Consider the following 17,757-nt stretch of genomic DNA (forward strand, 5'->3'; position numbering starts at 1 on the left):
ACTTACCCATCAGATTTGAGTTCATGAAAGGTGTCGGGGACAATCCTTCATGGGGCCCTAATCGACTGTCATTCAAGTGATCACTGTAATGAGGACTGTCTGCAAAACCCTAGAGGAAAAAAAGACCAGAGTATTAAACAGATTATTTGGCAGCCCTGCTAATTGAGTGTAATGACACTTCCCTAATTAAATGTGCAGAGTCACAATTGGTCATTCATCACAAAAGTTGGCTTTGAGGTCTATCGCTCAGAAATCACTCTGCCCACATTTTACTTTCTATCCCTCTTTTCGTTCTCTCCATCGAAAATAAATCACCATTTCTTAGCAAGCTGTGTCCTCATAGAAAGTATTCCCAAAAATAGAATAATATTGAGATATATTGATATATGAATCCTCCTAGATTTAAGTCACTAATCATTCTGAGAGTAAAATTGGTCTGAAGAAGTCACAACTGATTTTCCTTTTTTAAAATGTTTGTTTGCATTAACAAAACACCACAGTAAGAAGTTCAAAATGACTCACTGATGTTAGGAAAAAACGTTGGTGCAAATGCATAGAAATTCCATAGTTTCAGATTAATACACATTTTAACACTATCACGTTACTAAAGAGCACAGCTCACTGACAACAGGTTTACTTTCAAATACTGATCAAATAATTTTGCCATCTAATTTTCAAGGCAGCATTCAAACTGAAACACTGTTTTGCACTTTTCTAATATTGAGATAGCCAACCTAAAAGGCTGGAATGACCCTTAGGCAGTCTGGAAACACTGGCAGAAGAGACAGATAGAAAACACAGAAGCACAAGGACATGCATATTATCTAATTAAACCAATTACTTAAAGTTTCTTTTGTACAGTTCAAAATGCTTTCAGCTTTTGTGTATAAAGGCATGAATATGGTATTTGCCACTCAAGACTGCTGAGATGTGCACTGAATCACTTATACCATATCAAAACCTGACAGACTTAGCACTGAAAATTGCACCTCCTTTGTAACCGAAGTTTTGAACCACATTTTGTAAACCTTAGCTTACAATTCCTGATAATTCATTTCTTTAAGCCTCTTTAGACTAAAATCTAGAGAGAAATTCAAAGCTGGGGCCTAATTAAGGGACAGGGGAAAATTGCTCAGGCTCACAGCTACTAGAAGCCATCCCAAGTCCCCCGGGACTATAAAATCATCAATCACTGAACATTTATCATTTTTTCAGACCGCAGGCTCCCATTCAAGACAACATTAATGGGGCTGAAACAGGCCTCACTATCTTTGCAGGCGTGCTGTCAGTTCAACCAAAGGGCTAGTAACTGAGGGCTAAATAACTGTCAAATCATCACCAACTGCTTACGGATGCGTGTCACAACTCTTCCCACTATTCTGCTTTAAAAGTAATCTTCTGGGAGTCCCAGCTCCCAAATGAATCTTTGGCTGACTTTATCTACTTCAGAATCAGTGATACACAAGTGATAGGCATTCACGAACAGCCTTAGTGACATTTACAACTTGGTTATGACCACAAGGGTGTCCTCTGGTAAGCACGACCTAGCCCCGTCTGTCAGACGGGCAGCGTGTAGCAGCAGCTGCCTAGGAAATGGGGAGACGGAGTGGCTCCTAGCTAAGGTCACCACATGGCGTTGATTTTAAGTTGAAAGGAAACAAAAAAGAAATTGAACCTGCTGAATAAAGGAACAGAAGGGTGCAAACAGAGAACTTTATTTAGAAAACAAAACATACGCACACACCCCCCAAAAAAAGAAAACCCAACAAACTAAGAAGGACAGTATTAGTGAGGGGTAAAAGAATCTGTATCTCAAGCATTCGTGAAGCAGTGCCTAGATGAGCCCCAGAGGCCTAAGTCTTCAGGAGATCTTTATTTACAAAATAAATATTTAAACTACTGAATATATTACAAGAGTAAGACTCATTTCACACACGGTTACACATCATGCAACACACTCAACCTAATGCACAGGATTAACAACGCTCTTCCCTAAATTTATATTGTACATTCCCTCATTCCCCTCAAAAATATTGGGATTCGAGAACTGGGTGGATGAGAGAACAGAATGCTCACCCTCCTACCATCAGACTTCCTTCAAACAACCCTTTACAGCACACTGTTTTCATACACCTTCTCCGTTCCCCAGAACACACTTGTGTGAAATTATCAAAGCGTCCAAGCTGTATTTCTACACCAGTGGACAAATCAACTACTTTATCCGCCTGAAAAAAGCTCTAAGATGTCCTTCGTAACACTAAAAGCCACAGAAAACACTGGAACATTTACTATATGAGGAAAAAAAATTACTAACACACATGCAGGCACTATAGATAGAATAGGTTTTCAGTCTGTGTTATGCATTGCAAAATGTACACTCATGCTAAGTGTAACCTCTTCTCCGCCTCCTACGGTGGACCTACATACAGAGGTCTGAACTTGGCCACCATCCTTGACACCAGTTCCTCAGAGTCTTCATTATGAGTTACAAAGTATCAGCTCAAGCAGCAGTTTTTTGGCTGGGACTAGAAATCCTGCCTTGATTCCCACATATAACCCACCCACAGGAATACAAAATAATCACAAACACACACAGTTTTGATTTACCAAACTTCTATTCCACTTCACAAAAGCAAATTAAGCCAATGAGAACAGTGCTAAGGACAATGATTTAAATTAGAGTTATTTCATAGCATTCTTCACATTCAAGCTGTGCTTCAAATAAAACTGCATTCCTGATACCATTTCTTGCTTTTACATCTGTACTGTTAACTTACATAATGAATAGCATGAAGTTCTACTGGAAAGAACTTTAGTCAACCAGAGATGAGAGTTTTTTGAGGGTTCCAATAGCTTCTAAAAAAGCTACTGGAAGCTTTTAGTAGTACAATCGGAGCTTAAAGGTTTGGGAAATATGATAGCGCAAACTGAAAATATATTTACTGCTTAAAAGAAAAATGCAGTTGAGAGCTTTAAAAAGTCCATCTGCTATAGCAACAGAAGACAGTGATTTATTAAAAGGTACATCCCACCTGTATGACTAAATTACAGAGAAAACACCGTGCAACTGGCAACTGAATGGAACCGTCATGGCAAAGGCAACAGGTGGTGGGGTAGAGGGAGTATGTAAACCTATACCAGAGCCCTCTTTTCAACTTACAGAACCATAGAATATCCCGAGTTGGAAGGGACCCATAAGGATCAGAGTCCAACTCCTGGCACCACACAGGTCTACCCAAAATTTTAGACCATGTGACTAAGTGCACAGTCCAAACGCTTCATAAATTCCAAAAGGCTTGGTGCAGTGACTTATTATGTGAATTATGGTTTTAAAACAATAATAAAAAAACAATCACTCAGTAATATATACTCCCCAAATGTGAAAAAGGATAGCTTAGGGTGTTTCCACTTCATCCTCTCTTTCTGAGGCAGGAAAGAAATTCCAGTACATGGCAATTTTGAAGATTATTGTACCTGCCTCCAGAAGGGGACTCAGTTGATCACAGTTTGACTGATACAAGCTTCAATCATAAATAGGAGCTAACTAGTTATGCCAAAAGCTCTTCTCCCTCTGGGAAGCACTATTCAATGATCTATACTCTGACCTCGCTCTCCTCGAGCAGGTTGGTGATACCATCTTTTGGACCATAGGTGGCCTTCCTGCTACCTCCCATTAGCTGTGAGGCAGGTTTGACATAGAAAAGCTGGAGGGCAGCTTTCCATTCCCAGTACACACACTGATTTCTGCCACCTTCATTCCCCAGCAAGCTTACCGAAGGATTAGCATGCATCAGAGGGCATGGTTTGAGTATTTACAAATAGCTAGTGAAAAGTATGCAAAATAGACTTGTTAGACAGTTTATTTTCTTTTATGACCACACTATTCCAAAGGGACAGCAAATAGCTCAGATAGGGCGTTTTTCTACCTACACAAAGAAAACTGGTTTGGAGTAAAACTGTTTGTGTGCCACAGCTGTAAACTCCAAACCATATTGTTTGTTCCAACTTGTTACACAAGTAATACCCAAGACAGCTTTACCCTTTACAAAGGAAGACAGAACTTTTGTTTTATTATAGTCCTAATGGAAACTAATGCTGTTCCCTTACAGCATTTTCTAACACTGAGACTGTTCATTTTGGCTGTTGCAAAATGCCTGTTTGCCTCTCCCAAACTTCAGTCTCACTGTATGTCTGCATTCAGAAAGGCAAAAATCAGGTATGTCTGCAAACAAAAGCAACAAGTATCATAAACTAATAATGCCTGGCATGAAATGCAGCTGGAGGACTATTACTAATTAGTGCTGCAATTTAATTGCAGAGTGTAGGCACTCTCAAGGTTGAATGCTCTAACATTTTATTCATTTTTCACGTTTCATTGGATTAAAGTGAAGTTCTCTAATCATTCCAGTAAATGAACTCTATCAATTAAAACAAAAATAATATAATCAGTTGTAACACTTTTCATTCCCACCTTTTCTAAGTAAGATTCCTCAAGTGATTTAGGCTTTGGCTGTTACCAAGAGCATTTTCCATCTACATAGGTGCTAGTACAGCTACACCAACTAAAAATCTGAGACTATTTACAAAAATCATATGTAATAGTATACGAGACACCTGAAAATTATCTTATAGAATTAACTGTTCTAGTAATCCTGAAAGAGGAAATGGAAACAAACCAACAACAAAGAAACAACATTCCATACCAGGCATGTTTATCCCAGTAACCCATAAGTAACCCCAACACAATGAGTCTCTGCCTCGTTACCAACTTCAATAAGGTCAGTACTTCATGATTAGAGATGTAGGAAAAACAGTTAAAATTGCTAAAGCATTTAGCATTGCTAAAGCATTGCTAAAAGACAATTCGTGTTCGTTTACACAAGGCACAATAACAACTAACTTCAATCTGCTTGGAAAAGAAGAACGCAGACACAGATTCATCCTCTCCCTTTTCCTTCTACCTCAGAAACAAAAAACTACTCTCCTTTAATAATTATTGTCTGAAGTCACACCACGGTTTGTCCATGCGTAAGCAAAACCACACTCCTGACACTAACTCATGTTGTGGGCTTGTTTATTTATATAACTACTTTTTAACATATATTTATGTATAGACATACTTTTTTTTTTTTTTTTTAAGTAATGCACAACATCCTATTTTTATTTCACAGTTTTTCTTTGAAAAATGAAGGAGGCACTGTAACTTCATGGTAGCTTTTAGGCATCATAACAACATGATTTTCCTATGCATTTATGACTTCCTTAAATAATTTATTCCTGTACTGTAAGTACTGCACAGCCTTTTATTTTGCTCAAGTCCACTATACTAGAGAAAACAGACTTAATTTGTTCTTCTTCCCTTATCCTCAACACCTCTCTCCAATGCAAGTACCTGTACCTGGGAACAAACCAAAGATCAGACCCAGTTGTAGCTCATAAGCAAGCTGCTAGATCAGTAAGTGAATATTTGCAATTTAGCAACTTACAATACAGATAAATTATCTCCACTAAAGTTAGGATACTTAAAATTCCACTAAAAGGAATGGTTAACTTCACAGTTTGACTTGGATACAGACTATAAGATTAAGTTTAATGAATACTGCTTCTGATTCCTTACTTTGGCGGACCTTAGCTAACAAACATTAATCATTTAAAATCTATGAACTTTGAGGTTCCTTCCAAGCTAAACTCTGCTATCCCATCAATCCAAGAGAAGCTACCTGAATGTATAATATGTAAATGAACAGCAGATTACTGCTGAAATCCACTTTAGTTTCGGTTATCTGCTCTTCCAACTGATTTGAGAGTTCTAAAATAAACTAAAGCAAAAAAAAAATACATTAGGGGGAAAAAGGGACGGGGTGTTACAGAGATGTTGAGACAGCAAGAGACAGACAGACAGACTGAACCTGTGAGCTTTGTGGTTGTGATCACTGACAGAAAACGAGATAAACAGCTTTTGGAAGACATACCAATGTGTCCTACCTACTTTGAAAGGTTATGGTCTATGTGATCATGTAGGTTTATAGAAATAAACAAACTTTTGGAAAGAGCATTTTCAGTCATCAAATCTACGTATTTGTCAGTGGCTCCTAGAGGAAAGACTACAGAGCCAAAACCTTGCTGAGTCTGCTATGAATTAGCTGTGAACACACAGCTAAGAATGAACCTTACAAAAAAGAAAGTAAGTTAAAAATAAATCCAAAGGAGAGTAAAAGCAAAAAAAAACTATTCTCTGAAAGGAGTGCTTCAAGGATCCAGAAAAGTTGGAACTCACCCTGGAAGTGTAAGAATTCTTAATAAATTCTTATACCATAACAGGTACCCACTACAAGAGAGTTTCAATTTATATTATCCTTATGATGGTATACTATATGGTGGTTTAAATTTTCATTCAGGTTCACCAAAAACTGAGTTACAAACAATAATATCAGTTTCATGAGTAGTGTTTTAATTAATGGATCCTACTGCCATACCTTGTAGTACCTGTAAGACCACCAATCAATTATATCAGAATCAGTTTCTGAGAGCAGTGTGCCCCCTCTCCTTTTAGCCTCGAGAATCACCTGCACTGTGTCCATACATCTCAACTGAGCACCAAGAAACATCACATTACCACAGGTCATGACGCAGCTCAACTTAAACCTCTAACAGTCTTGCAGCAAGCTATTAGTTCAGAACAACATTGTTTCCATAGGTGATCCATACGATTTTACCAAGTATCCACCTAAGAACAAGGCAAGCTATAGCAAGAGAACGCAAGGTATGTATTCCCAAACATACATGGGAAATTTCTAACGCATTTTAAGAATTCAGTCTTTCATTTTTTAATTACAATAAAATTACGCAAATTGTATTAACCAAGTCTGAAAATGCAGAAGTTGCAATCAACTCTACAAGAACAAATCTTAAAACTTGATCAAGCTATTTACATGTAGACTATTAACATGGATGCTGCAACCGCAACTGCACTTCATGTTTCACAATTCTATGGGCCAGAGTGAAGAAACTTCTCTGTGAACACGCGGAATTTGTGACTGAACACAACACACTGAACAAGGGATCTATTTTCCAATAATCAGCATTTTCTCCAGTTCTAAATGCATTTCCAGGAAATTAACATAGCGAATAACGAATCTGATTTTAAACAACTAAACCAAATGGCCAATTACACCTCTCTGAATTCTTGTGAGACAAATATCAACACAACATGCAATAAGACATTTCCTTGGCCACACAGAAAGCTAATTTGAAATCATATTCCAACACTAATTTCAATATAATAGGGAGATGTAATAAAAATTAAAAAAAAACACTTCTACAATAACAACTTATGACTGAAAACAGATTTTTCTAGCTCTTATCTAAACTACAAATCAGGAAATAAAATAACATAAGTAAGGCCAACATACTAACAGTAAAAAGCTTGAAGATAATACTTAAGAAACCTATCTAGAGAGTGCGCTTAAAATTCTGGAACCTGTTTTAAATAGAGCTGCCCATAAGTTAAATTACAACATAAGCTGCATTTGTGGAAACATCCTGTGCACTAAATACGGGATATTTAATTTAGGCTTTGGTTTCACACTGTATCATCTGCTTACTTATAGAATACATCAGGAAAAGCAAATAATCAGCAGAACCACCAACGACCTCCCTCCCCCAACAACAACAATAAAAAAATAAAAATACCAAAAAGAAACCAGAGGACAAAAAGGACACAAATACAACAGACTTGATAACACTTACTGTATTTCTGTGTCCCTCTTGTCTTGTTTTGCTATTTAACAGCTTCCTTTCTTGTAATGTACCTGAGATTAAGAGGTATAAAATACTATTTCAAAACCTGCTATCTCACAACTATTTTTTTTGACTTCTTTGCAAATTAAAAGTACTACTGGTGTGGGTTGTAAAAAGAATAGAATGGGCATATAATATTTTAGGCTCCAATGTATATCTAAGTCTTTTACATACATAGAGGGCATAACCTGTTGACTGGTGCTACAATATTGTCTATGTCTAGCAGTGGTACCTTGAATGGTTCAACTCTGACTTCAAATAGATATACAAAAGTGTTACACAACTGAAAAGGAGAGGAGAATAAACTGTATACTCAGTGCTGAAACTTGATTTTATGCTAAAACAGGTCAAAATGTACATTTACAGCTTTTATTGCAATATAAACGCTGGAAAATACTTAAAGCACCCAGGGTAGAAATTTTGCAACAAAAATTTCTGCTGATTTATTTATAAAAAAAGTTAAAATTACTACATATGTATGTATTAGAAAAAAAATGAAGAAATATCCAACAAGGAAATGTCTTTATTTTTTTTTTAATTTATTTTATATATTTTCCTTTTTTGGAGAGAGCAATTTAAAGAGATGAAAACCTTGCTCCTTTTTTTATTTTACAAGGAGTGTTATAACAAAATCAAAAATATGAAAGAAAATCCCAGAGCGTCATTATTCACAAAATAAAAGCCACTATTAACCATGCTACAATGAAAGAAAAACTTAATTAAAAGACTATATTTATCAAAAAAAAAAAAATTATACCAACTTGTTGCTAGATTATGCAAATGAATGGCAACTCCCAGACAAAGTGGAAAAGCTAGAAGTTTGGAGGTATCTCACACCAGGAAGACAAAATTTTCAAAAGCTATAGGGCAAGACATTATCATGTAACAATAACACTGCTACTTGCTTCAGTACCTCTGAATTGGCTTCGAAGAGCTCAGTAGAGCAAGGTTTTAAAAAGCAGCTTTACAATTCTCTGCAACATATGCTAAGAGACAGCTACCCTTCTAATGCAAGGGATTATGAACACATGCAAAAATCTCTAGCTCTACATCGCTCAGATAAGGGAGAGACTTACATACATTAATCAAAAGATAGCAATCCAAAAACCGCCACAGTTGCCCAGATCAAGGTAAAATCAAGACTGAATAGTCGGAAGAAAAAAAAAAACACCCCAATTGATGGAAAATTTGACATGGTATTGTAAATGGACTTCATTACATTCATTCAAGATTAAAGCAGACATCAGCATTTCGTAGAATTCTACTGACCTGCTAATTAGCTTCCCTGAATTATTCCTCTAAAAATAAAGCTTTCCTACTTTTTATTTTCCACTATAGATATATTTTCAAGTGGTTCATTCTTCTAGCAAAACATTCGGTCTATGCAAGAGATTTCGCACACAGATGTCACTAATTCATACCTTTTCACAAATTTAAGATCATCACAGCCAATTCTAAGTACGCAAATACCCACTAATCCTTCAGTGCTAGGATATTTAACGTTATTAGGCAATGAAAAACAAGGCTATTATATAAGGTTTTCTCAAGTCTGCAGTGATTCTCAGACTTTCCAACTTTTCCAAGTCAAGTAAACTAAACTGTTATGGGATGTGAGAAGGATTTTTGTGAATTTATTACTGATCAATAGATTAAAAGACAAAACACCCCATCTCAAGCACAGGAATATTGCCCAGTTTTCATAGTGAAAGGAAGTTACCAATGTGTTTTCCCCATTTCCCCAAAAAAGGTGTATTCAGATCAACATTCTTCAACAGCTGCATGAATAAATAGAGAAGACTGGGTAAACAGATGGTAAAATTTGTTGATCACAAAAAATGTTTTAAAGCATCCTAACTAAATATTAGCGCAGAATTACAAAGCAAGTTCTCTACAAAATTGGCAATGAAATAGCAAATAATATTTGGTGTAAAGACAAAAGAAACATGAGAAACGTGCTTAAAGAAATAATTGTAACAGAACAAGGTGGGAACTATTGCAGAGTATAAGGAAAAAATCTTGTTGTTCTATATAGTTTTTGAAGCAATGTCACTTCAGAGCCCAGTGACAATCAAAAAGCGCAAGACTTAGGAACAAGTAAGAAAAGAACAGAGAATGGAAGCATCATTATGTCATGCAGAAACTGACAGCATACCCTCATCTTGACTAGCACATGCAGCAGTAATCAACCCAATTCTAAGTTATGCAGAACACGCAGAAAAATTCAGAGAATGGTACCAAGAACTAACCAGAAGCTAGGTAAAGTTACAGTATGAGAGACCAGTAGATTATGATTGCTCAGTTTGGTGGAGGAGACACATAAGACTGGCATGTAGAACAAAGATGTTCATGAAAACAAAAAAAATGAAGTATGTAAGTAACAATTCATCACCACTCATCAAAACACAGGAACACGGTAGAAATCAGTTAAATCACTGGTCAGCACACAAACATCAGTATTTTTGCCACAGAATGTTTGTTATTTTTGCCAAAACTATAATCACGGTAAAAAAAATTCACAACTCTTAGAGAACAAGTCCACCAGTAGCTATAAGAACAATGTCCAAAAGATTGGCTCTGTCCAGAAAGTCTCCTAAATCCCTAGGTGCTGGGCTTCACCAGGACTGTACATCAGTAAAGGTGGCAAAATAACTGCCCTGCATTTATACTCTTTCCTTAAGCATTCCTACTAGATACAAACAGACCTTCAGCAGGAGGGGAGAAAGGAGATCAGAGGAAGATCTCCCTTTACCCAGTCTTCCACCATCTTACTTAATGATCCTGTAACAGGTACGCATTTAACTACCATTAAATTCCCAATCTATTACGTGCCTCTGGAAATTCCAGCCAGTATTTTTCCAATGACTTAAACTATTAAACAATTCCGTCGCTGTACTGTGACTTCTAAGGGAAAAACTCCAGTAGTCAGCTGCAGGCAGATTTAAAATAAATAAATAAACAAGCCACCATACACACAATATAAAAAAGAGAAATTGGTACCTCTTGTGGTTTTAACTTTTCTATGTCCGTGGAAAGGTCTGAGCTTTTTCCATGAAGACTGCCATTTTCCTGTAAACAAGGAAGTCGTAAGAACAATTACGACAAGATTACCATTCTATACTGAAATTATGAGAAAGCACTGGATTCTGAAGCATTAAAGCCAAACATATTAGTAAGATAATTTTGACTTATTTAAATACTAAATGTTAATCATCAGAAGACATAACGTAGGAACATAAAATGTAAAGTACATCACTTGCCCGGCTGACTGAGAAACTCTGATGATCTATATTCCTCCAATACAGACCCCCGCACTCATTTTTATCTATTCTGATGAGAGTATGAAGTAGTAGCCAGAAGTTACCCATATTCAAAATTCTAAAGAAGTGTCATCGAGAGCCTTAGCATTTGAAAGAAAACTAAGAAATAAAAGACAATAAATCTTACCCAAAACATATGCACGCAAACTTGGTTTAGACTCATAAATGAAGTCTGGTGCTTTTCCTGTGATTTCAATGCAAAAGACAATTTCCTGTGTTCTACTTTTTTTTTTTTTTTTCCTCCAGACAAACCTGGCCATGGAATGAATTGATTTGTACCTCTTTGCCATTACAAATCCTATATCCAGACAACATACATTTCTATTGTTCATGACCTTCTGGGGGAAAACACAAGAATAGTGTTTTCCTTTAAGAGGAATTCAATTTTTCTTTAAAACAAAGTTGTTATTTAAATGACATCCCGGACAACCATTCTTTATTGTTTCATGCAGGGCTCTACAGAAAGTTTGCTTTTCCTGTCCCATTATCTAGTTTCTAGGTGTACTGAAAACCCAGACAAAGATCTGAACACATTGGCCAAACCCTCTCAATTCCTTCGGATATCCTTTTCACACCAATTCTGCAAAAAATCTATTCCAACCCTGTGGGACACACCCTCCTTATTATTACTCTGTGTTTGAAGATGATATACTCCATAAAACCAAGGAGATGGAGATTTTTTGCAGTCTTTCAAAAACAAGCCTCCTAAGACAACCAACCATACAGGGCCCACAGGAAAATCTAAACCTACCGTTGCCCACCAACTGATCTCTGATCTGCCAGGAGCCACTGCCATACCAGCTCAACAGCTGGCAACAGCTCACAGATATGGTCATTCCATGAAGAAATTCATGGACAGACTAGCATCATGTTCCACGCTAACCTAAGGCTTGCCCTTAAGTTTATATAATTTAGCAAGCTTTCTGAAAAGAAAGGTAGTGTAGAGAAAAACATCTGTAAAAATATTCAATGTACAAGAGTCTGTCATTAAATTCAGCACTTTTTCCCCACACAGGATTTTTGTTGTCTTTCAGATTAAAAAAGAAAAATCCGCTAATGAAGTGAAAGAAACATTACCACCTCAACATTACAAGTACATGAACAGTTTAAGAAACAAAGCCTTTTTTATTGAGCAGGATTACTTCACTTTCAACAACAAGCAATAACTGCTTGCTGAGCGGTGTTTTTTTTTTATATAAATTATTTTAAGTCCAAAGTTATAATTGGTGGGAGTAGGCAGATACATGACAAGTGCAAAAATTTAACTTTTTTTTTTTCCTGAATCCTTCCACAGGGATCAAGACAAGTTTACATTGACAATTGTTTTACTGTTTTTAATGATAGAAGCAAACAGTATTAACCTCTTCCTATGATTCTAGCTTCTGGCATACCTCTATTAAAGCACCAACACCTGCCTTTTTTTTTTTTTTTTTTACCAACTTTAAATATGATTTCTGGTGGTTTTATATTTGGACAGTGCATTAATTTCCTAGTTGTGAACTTGAATCATAACTCAAATTCCGGTTAGGTCACCTTGACTCATTACTGATTAATGTTGATCAGCAATTTCATGAGTGCCAATACACTAAACACTTACAGTAAGAATACCAAATAGTAAAAACTGTATAATAAGATTCCATTACAAACGAAGAAAACGCATCTGAAGGCTGGGCTTCCTGCCTCAGGAATGCAGGATGTTTTTAAGGATACCTGATTTCTACATTGCACAGAAATACTTCTGCAACCCAATTTTTTTTTTCCATCCACTTACTGTAGCTTATTTACTGAAGATCAACGGGGAAAAATAAGACTTCATAGTGAGTCTTTATAATGTTCTCCTCCAAAGTCAGATGCAGGTTTTAGCAATATCTACCTGGACAAGACATTGTAGCCCACCCACTACATTCCACAGCAGGAAAAAGCTGCTAACAGCTCTCTGGGTCGACACTACTGAATTCAGAACAGATTATTTAGATCAGGGTTAACTATTATGCTGTGCATTTCTATTAATTCATTAGGTACTTAGCTCACTGGCTCTTTAGGGAGTACGTATTCATAAAAAGAAAACTGAGTAGATTAAAGGTAATGTGATTTACTACAGGAAAAGCTTGCTTTTGACCACTGAGTTGGGTTTTAAAAAGACAGTATTTTTGTCAGATACAAGATACTACCAAAAAACTTGGGATCAATATGTGGGGTGGATGAAGCTACAATAGGAACAGAAGAAAGCCATTTAAAAAGTGAAGCTTCTCTCCAACACCATAACACAGCACATACTTGAACTGGGTAATGTCAATGGAAAGGTTAGAGCTCCGTATACCTTGCCAATACATCTCTGCTCCTGAACAAGTAACTTGACTTCTATTTTCATTTTCTGACAATACAGTAAATAAAACGTGTGTTCATCATTCAAGTATACAGATATGCATGGTTTATTTTCATAAATACTAAACATACAAATTTTTTAGCCTTAGAAATCTGAATTGCTATTGCAGCATTTCAAAGTCATTAGAATCTCTGAAAAGATGCTAGCCTTTTTAAAGGAGCTTACCCTTAAAAGCATTGCCAGATCACCTGCTGATTTTCTCTGTACGTTCTCATGAACTTTTATTATCAAATATAATGTGGGAACCTTACCCTTGAAGATTCATATGAAGGACTTGGCTGACCACTTGTTCCCCATGATGTGGCACCTGTTCGCTCATCCATACCTAACGATAAAAAGAAAAGCACAAACCTATAATAAGAGATAGCAAAGTCAGCGATGTTCTCTGATGTAACCTGAAAGCAAATTCCATCTCTTAACATAGTATTTCTAAAAGCAATATTTAACATGAACAATTTCCTTGATAACGAAGCTGGCTACAAAGCAACCTACTCATTTAGACACCTGCAGCTGCTGAAAACAGGAGCAGAAAAAGTTAAGATCTGCAGATCTGGAGTGCCAGCCCTACATAACCTGTAAGAAGTTAACCCAAGTAACAAAACAAGCTCAGCCACATTAACCTGGCTTTTTGCACAGCATGATTTATCCTGCATCTTTAGCACAGAATATTGTAGTACATACTGTGAAATGTACACTTGTTATCTACTCTTTGCTCTCATGTCTTACTTGAGTATTGTAAAACCTGTGAAATTATTTCCCCTATTTGGTCTTTACATTATATGCAAGATATTTTAGCATAAGGGAGAAAAAAGTAAGACAGAGTGCTTTATATTTCAATTGCCTAACAAAAAAAGAAAAACCACAAAGACTCATGATGTCTACTCTTCTAAAACAGGAATCTTTTTTAATTCTGTAACGGTTCTTTTAGAATCAGTTCTCTTTATGCAAATCAAGGTTACAGCTCAAAAGAGAAAGGGAAGAAAAAATAGGGAGAGCTTTAAAATCAGCATCAGAATATATATCCTGTGTATTATCTAGCCAACAATACTGTTGCCAGCACTTGCTTCAATTACTTTCTATTCAAAGTTAACTGGCTAAACTATCTTTTAAACCACATTCCAAAACAACTAATTGGCATAGTATTCCTACAGTAAATTCATTCACACAGCATAAGATCACTATTCTAGTAATTACATCACTGATCATATAGAGAGAGCACAAGACTTCTTATTTTTGAAGGAAGGAACAATTCCATCCTAAATGCACTTTCGCCTACAAAACGCAACTAATTACTTTTTCTTTTTCCCCTCTCAATCAGACTTATCCTATAAAGGGTTCTGATAATATAGCATAAATGCCTAATGGGATATATGGTATAAATCATGAAGCTTTATAGCACCACAATTTAGAAATAAGACTTAAGTGCAAGTTACTCCACACCATCATTCTTGAAGTCCAACTTTATATTGCAAATTAGTTTTCGCTAATGTATCTCAGTCTGGTCACATTACAAAATAAAATGCAAGAAAATACAAGCTGGTATTTAAGTAGCTACTTATGCAGTGATAGTATTCTAATCATTATTTTCTTAAGGAACATGTTTTATGAAGTTATAAAATACTGTTTTAACAAAGACAGCCTGCAGAAAGCATGTTCAACTGAAAGTACAGTCCAATCACCCAGATGAAAACTATGGACTCCTTTCCTGTACTGCAGGAAGAACCCGCAAGGCTGGAGAATGCTCTTTGTAAATGCAAAAATTTCCCTATACTGAGCCAACAGTTTGTGGAAGTTTGCTGCATTTTGCAGCTGACAGCATTGTTGTTGTTTTATTGTAATTGATCCAGGAGCTGAGTAAAAAGTCGTGGCAGGCAGTGACAAAGGCGAAAGTAATCTTTTGGCACAAGTGACTCTTCTCTGCCAGAAACAACAGCACTAGTAATCCTATGATTATCACAACAAGTCCTCCATTGCTTCAGTTGCAGAAGACATATAGTAGGAGAAAAAAAAAAATCTTACTGTCACATGAAGTGTGAAAGTTTAAGACAGTACATAATAATAATCATCTATACAGGAAACAAGTCAGTAGATAACGGTTATGCATGGAGTGTTTAGATGCGTGAACCCGAATCAGTAAAACATGTTACTCACTTAAAAATTAAAAACTTGTGTCAGTGAGACACAAGGACTTATGTTAAGGTTCTGCTAATTAGCATATGCACAGCTAAAAATTCCCCTATTTTCATTCTACCATTTGAAGTATGCATATAGATTGTTTAAACAAACATCTCTAAAACAAAAACATAACATTTTAAGATTGAGAGGAAAATTATGTTCTAAATTCTTCACAGAATTCTGTTTTCTAAAAAAAGCCTGTACAGTTAGCTAGAGTAGTCAGGAGTATCAAAACTTTTTTTTTAAACCAGTGGTTTTTTCCTATTTTTTCATGGGTCATTTTTTCTTTTTCTAAAAGCCAAAAGTAGACTTACATCTAGATCAACTGTTTAATAAGAATTTGCATGTGAGGTATACACATTCTCACTTTAAACCTCCTTGAAGATTGCATGGAAGAATTTTATATACCGCACAGAGAACACATACGCTGTGACTTCCTGCTACAAGATGTTTTGATTTCACTTGGAATGATACCCCTGCTGCCCACTGGCCCCCCAGGCAAAATAGCACATGCCAAACGAATTAAGAACTGGCTACCCAAGAATTCCCAGCCAGGAAATCAGATACATATTTATGCTGGTGCTTAAGGAACCTGTTCTGCTTTTTACAGTATTTTTTTCCCACTGATGATATAGACAAGAAAAAAATGTCATATGCTGCAAGAGTCAGAGACCCATATAAACTCTAGCAGGCTGGGTATAAACTAACAATACTGCATACTTTAATATAGCCAAAGGTAGTTATGCATGAATGAACCAGAAGTGTAAGATAAACCTTCCAGATTGCGGTGGGAAGGAAAATACAGAGGATATAAAATAGGAGCAGTAATCCCAAAAAGAATGTGGGAATCACCCTTGGTAATATCAATTCTACATGTCTCAAAGGAATGGTGCCGTTGAAAGGGCTCAAGCATTTTCCCGGGAAACCCAAGACAGAGCCGAACTGGGCAGACCATCATCTTTGTAGAACCCCTGCCACGAGGAAACCTGGTGACCAATCCCAGCATCTACTAATTCATCAAGGATGTTAGCAGGTTCAGAAAAGATGTAAGTAAGTGTTCAGAGAGCACTGAAAAATGTGTCACACATGGAAATGCTCCAGTATCTCTATCTGTTTACGTAATCCAAAGAAGGGGGAAATTCAACAATTGTCTGTTGTAAAGGCCTAATAACACAGATATATATATAATGCAGATATATGCAGTCCAGCAAGCAGAAGTATAACAAGGTTCTACCCCTTCCTCTTTTTTTTTTCTCTTTAAAGAGCACTAGGCAGTGAGGATAGTAAGGCACTGAAAATGACTCGTGCTGATTTCATAGTCTTCAACCAAAATCAGTTACTGCCGTAGCAGACATGCCGTAATTTAACTAGGGAATAATTCAGTGATTTTTGTAGTTGCTCCGGATGATTCAGCCGGCAGTTGGTGGACTGGTTCTGGCTCACAAAGCAATTCCGTTTCATGCTCTACCTCTGCTCCAGGGCAAGGGGGCAGAACGCCTCCCCTGCCCTCAGTTGCCCAGAAGTGGTCTCTGCAGCTCTGCAACCTGCAAGTGCAGCCTGGGCCCCAGGAAAGGCTGCATGTTCCTTGGTCACCTCAGCAAGACCAGGCCAAACAGGTGCAAGAATACACTCCAGCTTTATAAATTGAACTCTAAAAATATTTTAAGGTTTTGGTTAATGTCACTGTTAAGATGGCAGTGTGAGCATTTCAAGCTCTTTTAGAAGAGAAGTTGAAGTAGTAACACAACAGGCTTTTTCAACGTATGTATTCATACTGAAGAAACAGGTCCAAACATTCATTTAATAAAAAAATTGATTTTACAAATAAACTGAAATGAAAGTTGGTGTTCTTGCTGGTTTAAGACAAAGACGACCATATTTAAACTTATTTCAAGAGACTCAAGCTCTAATGTATGTGTAAGCAAGATAATATTCTTTAAAGGGTTACCATCTGCTACGATGTTGCTCAAAAAATGATTTGACCCAAAAAAAATCACATTGTAGATTGTTATACTAGGTACTCAAGGTATGATTTTCTATCTTTTATAGCTTCTTTATCCAATTTTGTTTCACAGTAAT

General features: G+C 36.5%; 1 protein-coding gene across 16 annotated transcripts in view; it reads right to left on the reverse strand.

Moving 5' to 3' along the window:
- Positions 1-17,757, reverse strand: part of TCF12 (transcription factor 12) — a 165,292-nt gene that overhangs the window by 102,647 nt on the left and 44,888 nt on the right. For 13 of the 16 annotated variants that reach the window (XM_083851151.1, XM_083851138.1, XM_083851149.1 and 10 more), the window contains 3 exons: positions 13,755-13,828; positions 10,798-10,866; positions 7-109 (listed from right to left, as the gene is read on the reverse strand). In XM_083851151.1, coding sequence (XP_083707277.1) covers positions 7-109; positions 10,798-10,866; positions 13,755-13,828 — 246 coding nt within the window. Of the gene's footprint in view, positions 1-6; positions 110-7,749; positions 7,812-10,797; positions 10,867-13,754; positions 13,855-17,757 lie in introns of all 16 variants that reach the window. The other 3 variants (XM_083851142.1, XM_083851143.1, XM_083851139.1) reach the window with 2 other exon arrangements.

The sequence above is a fragment of the Anser anser genome (assembly GCF_964211835.1).
Source record: "Anser anser genome assembly, chromosome: 10".
Classification (NCBI taxonomy): domain Eukaryota; kingdom Metazoa; phylum Chordata; class Aves; order Anseriformes; family Anatidae; genus Anser; species Anser anser.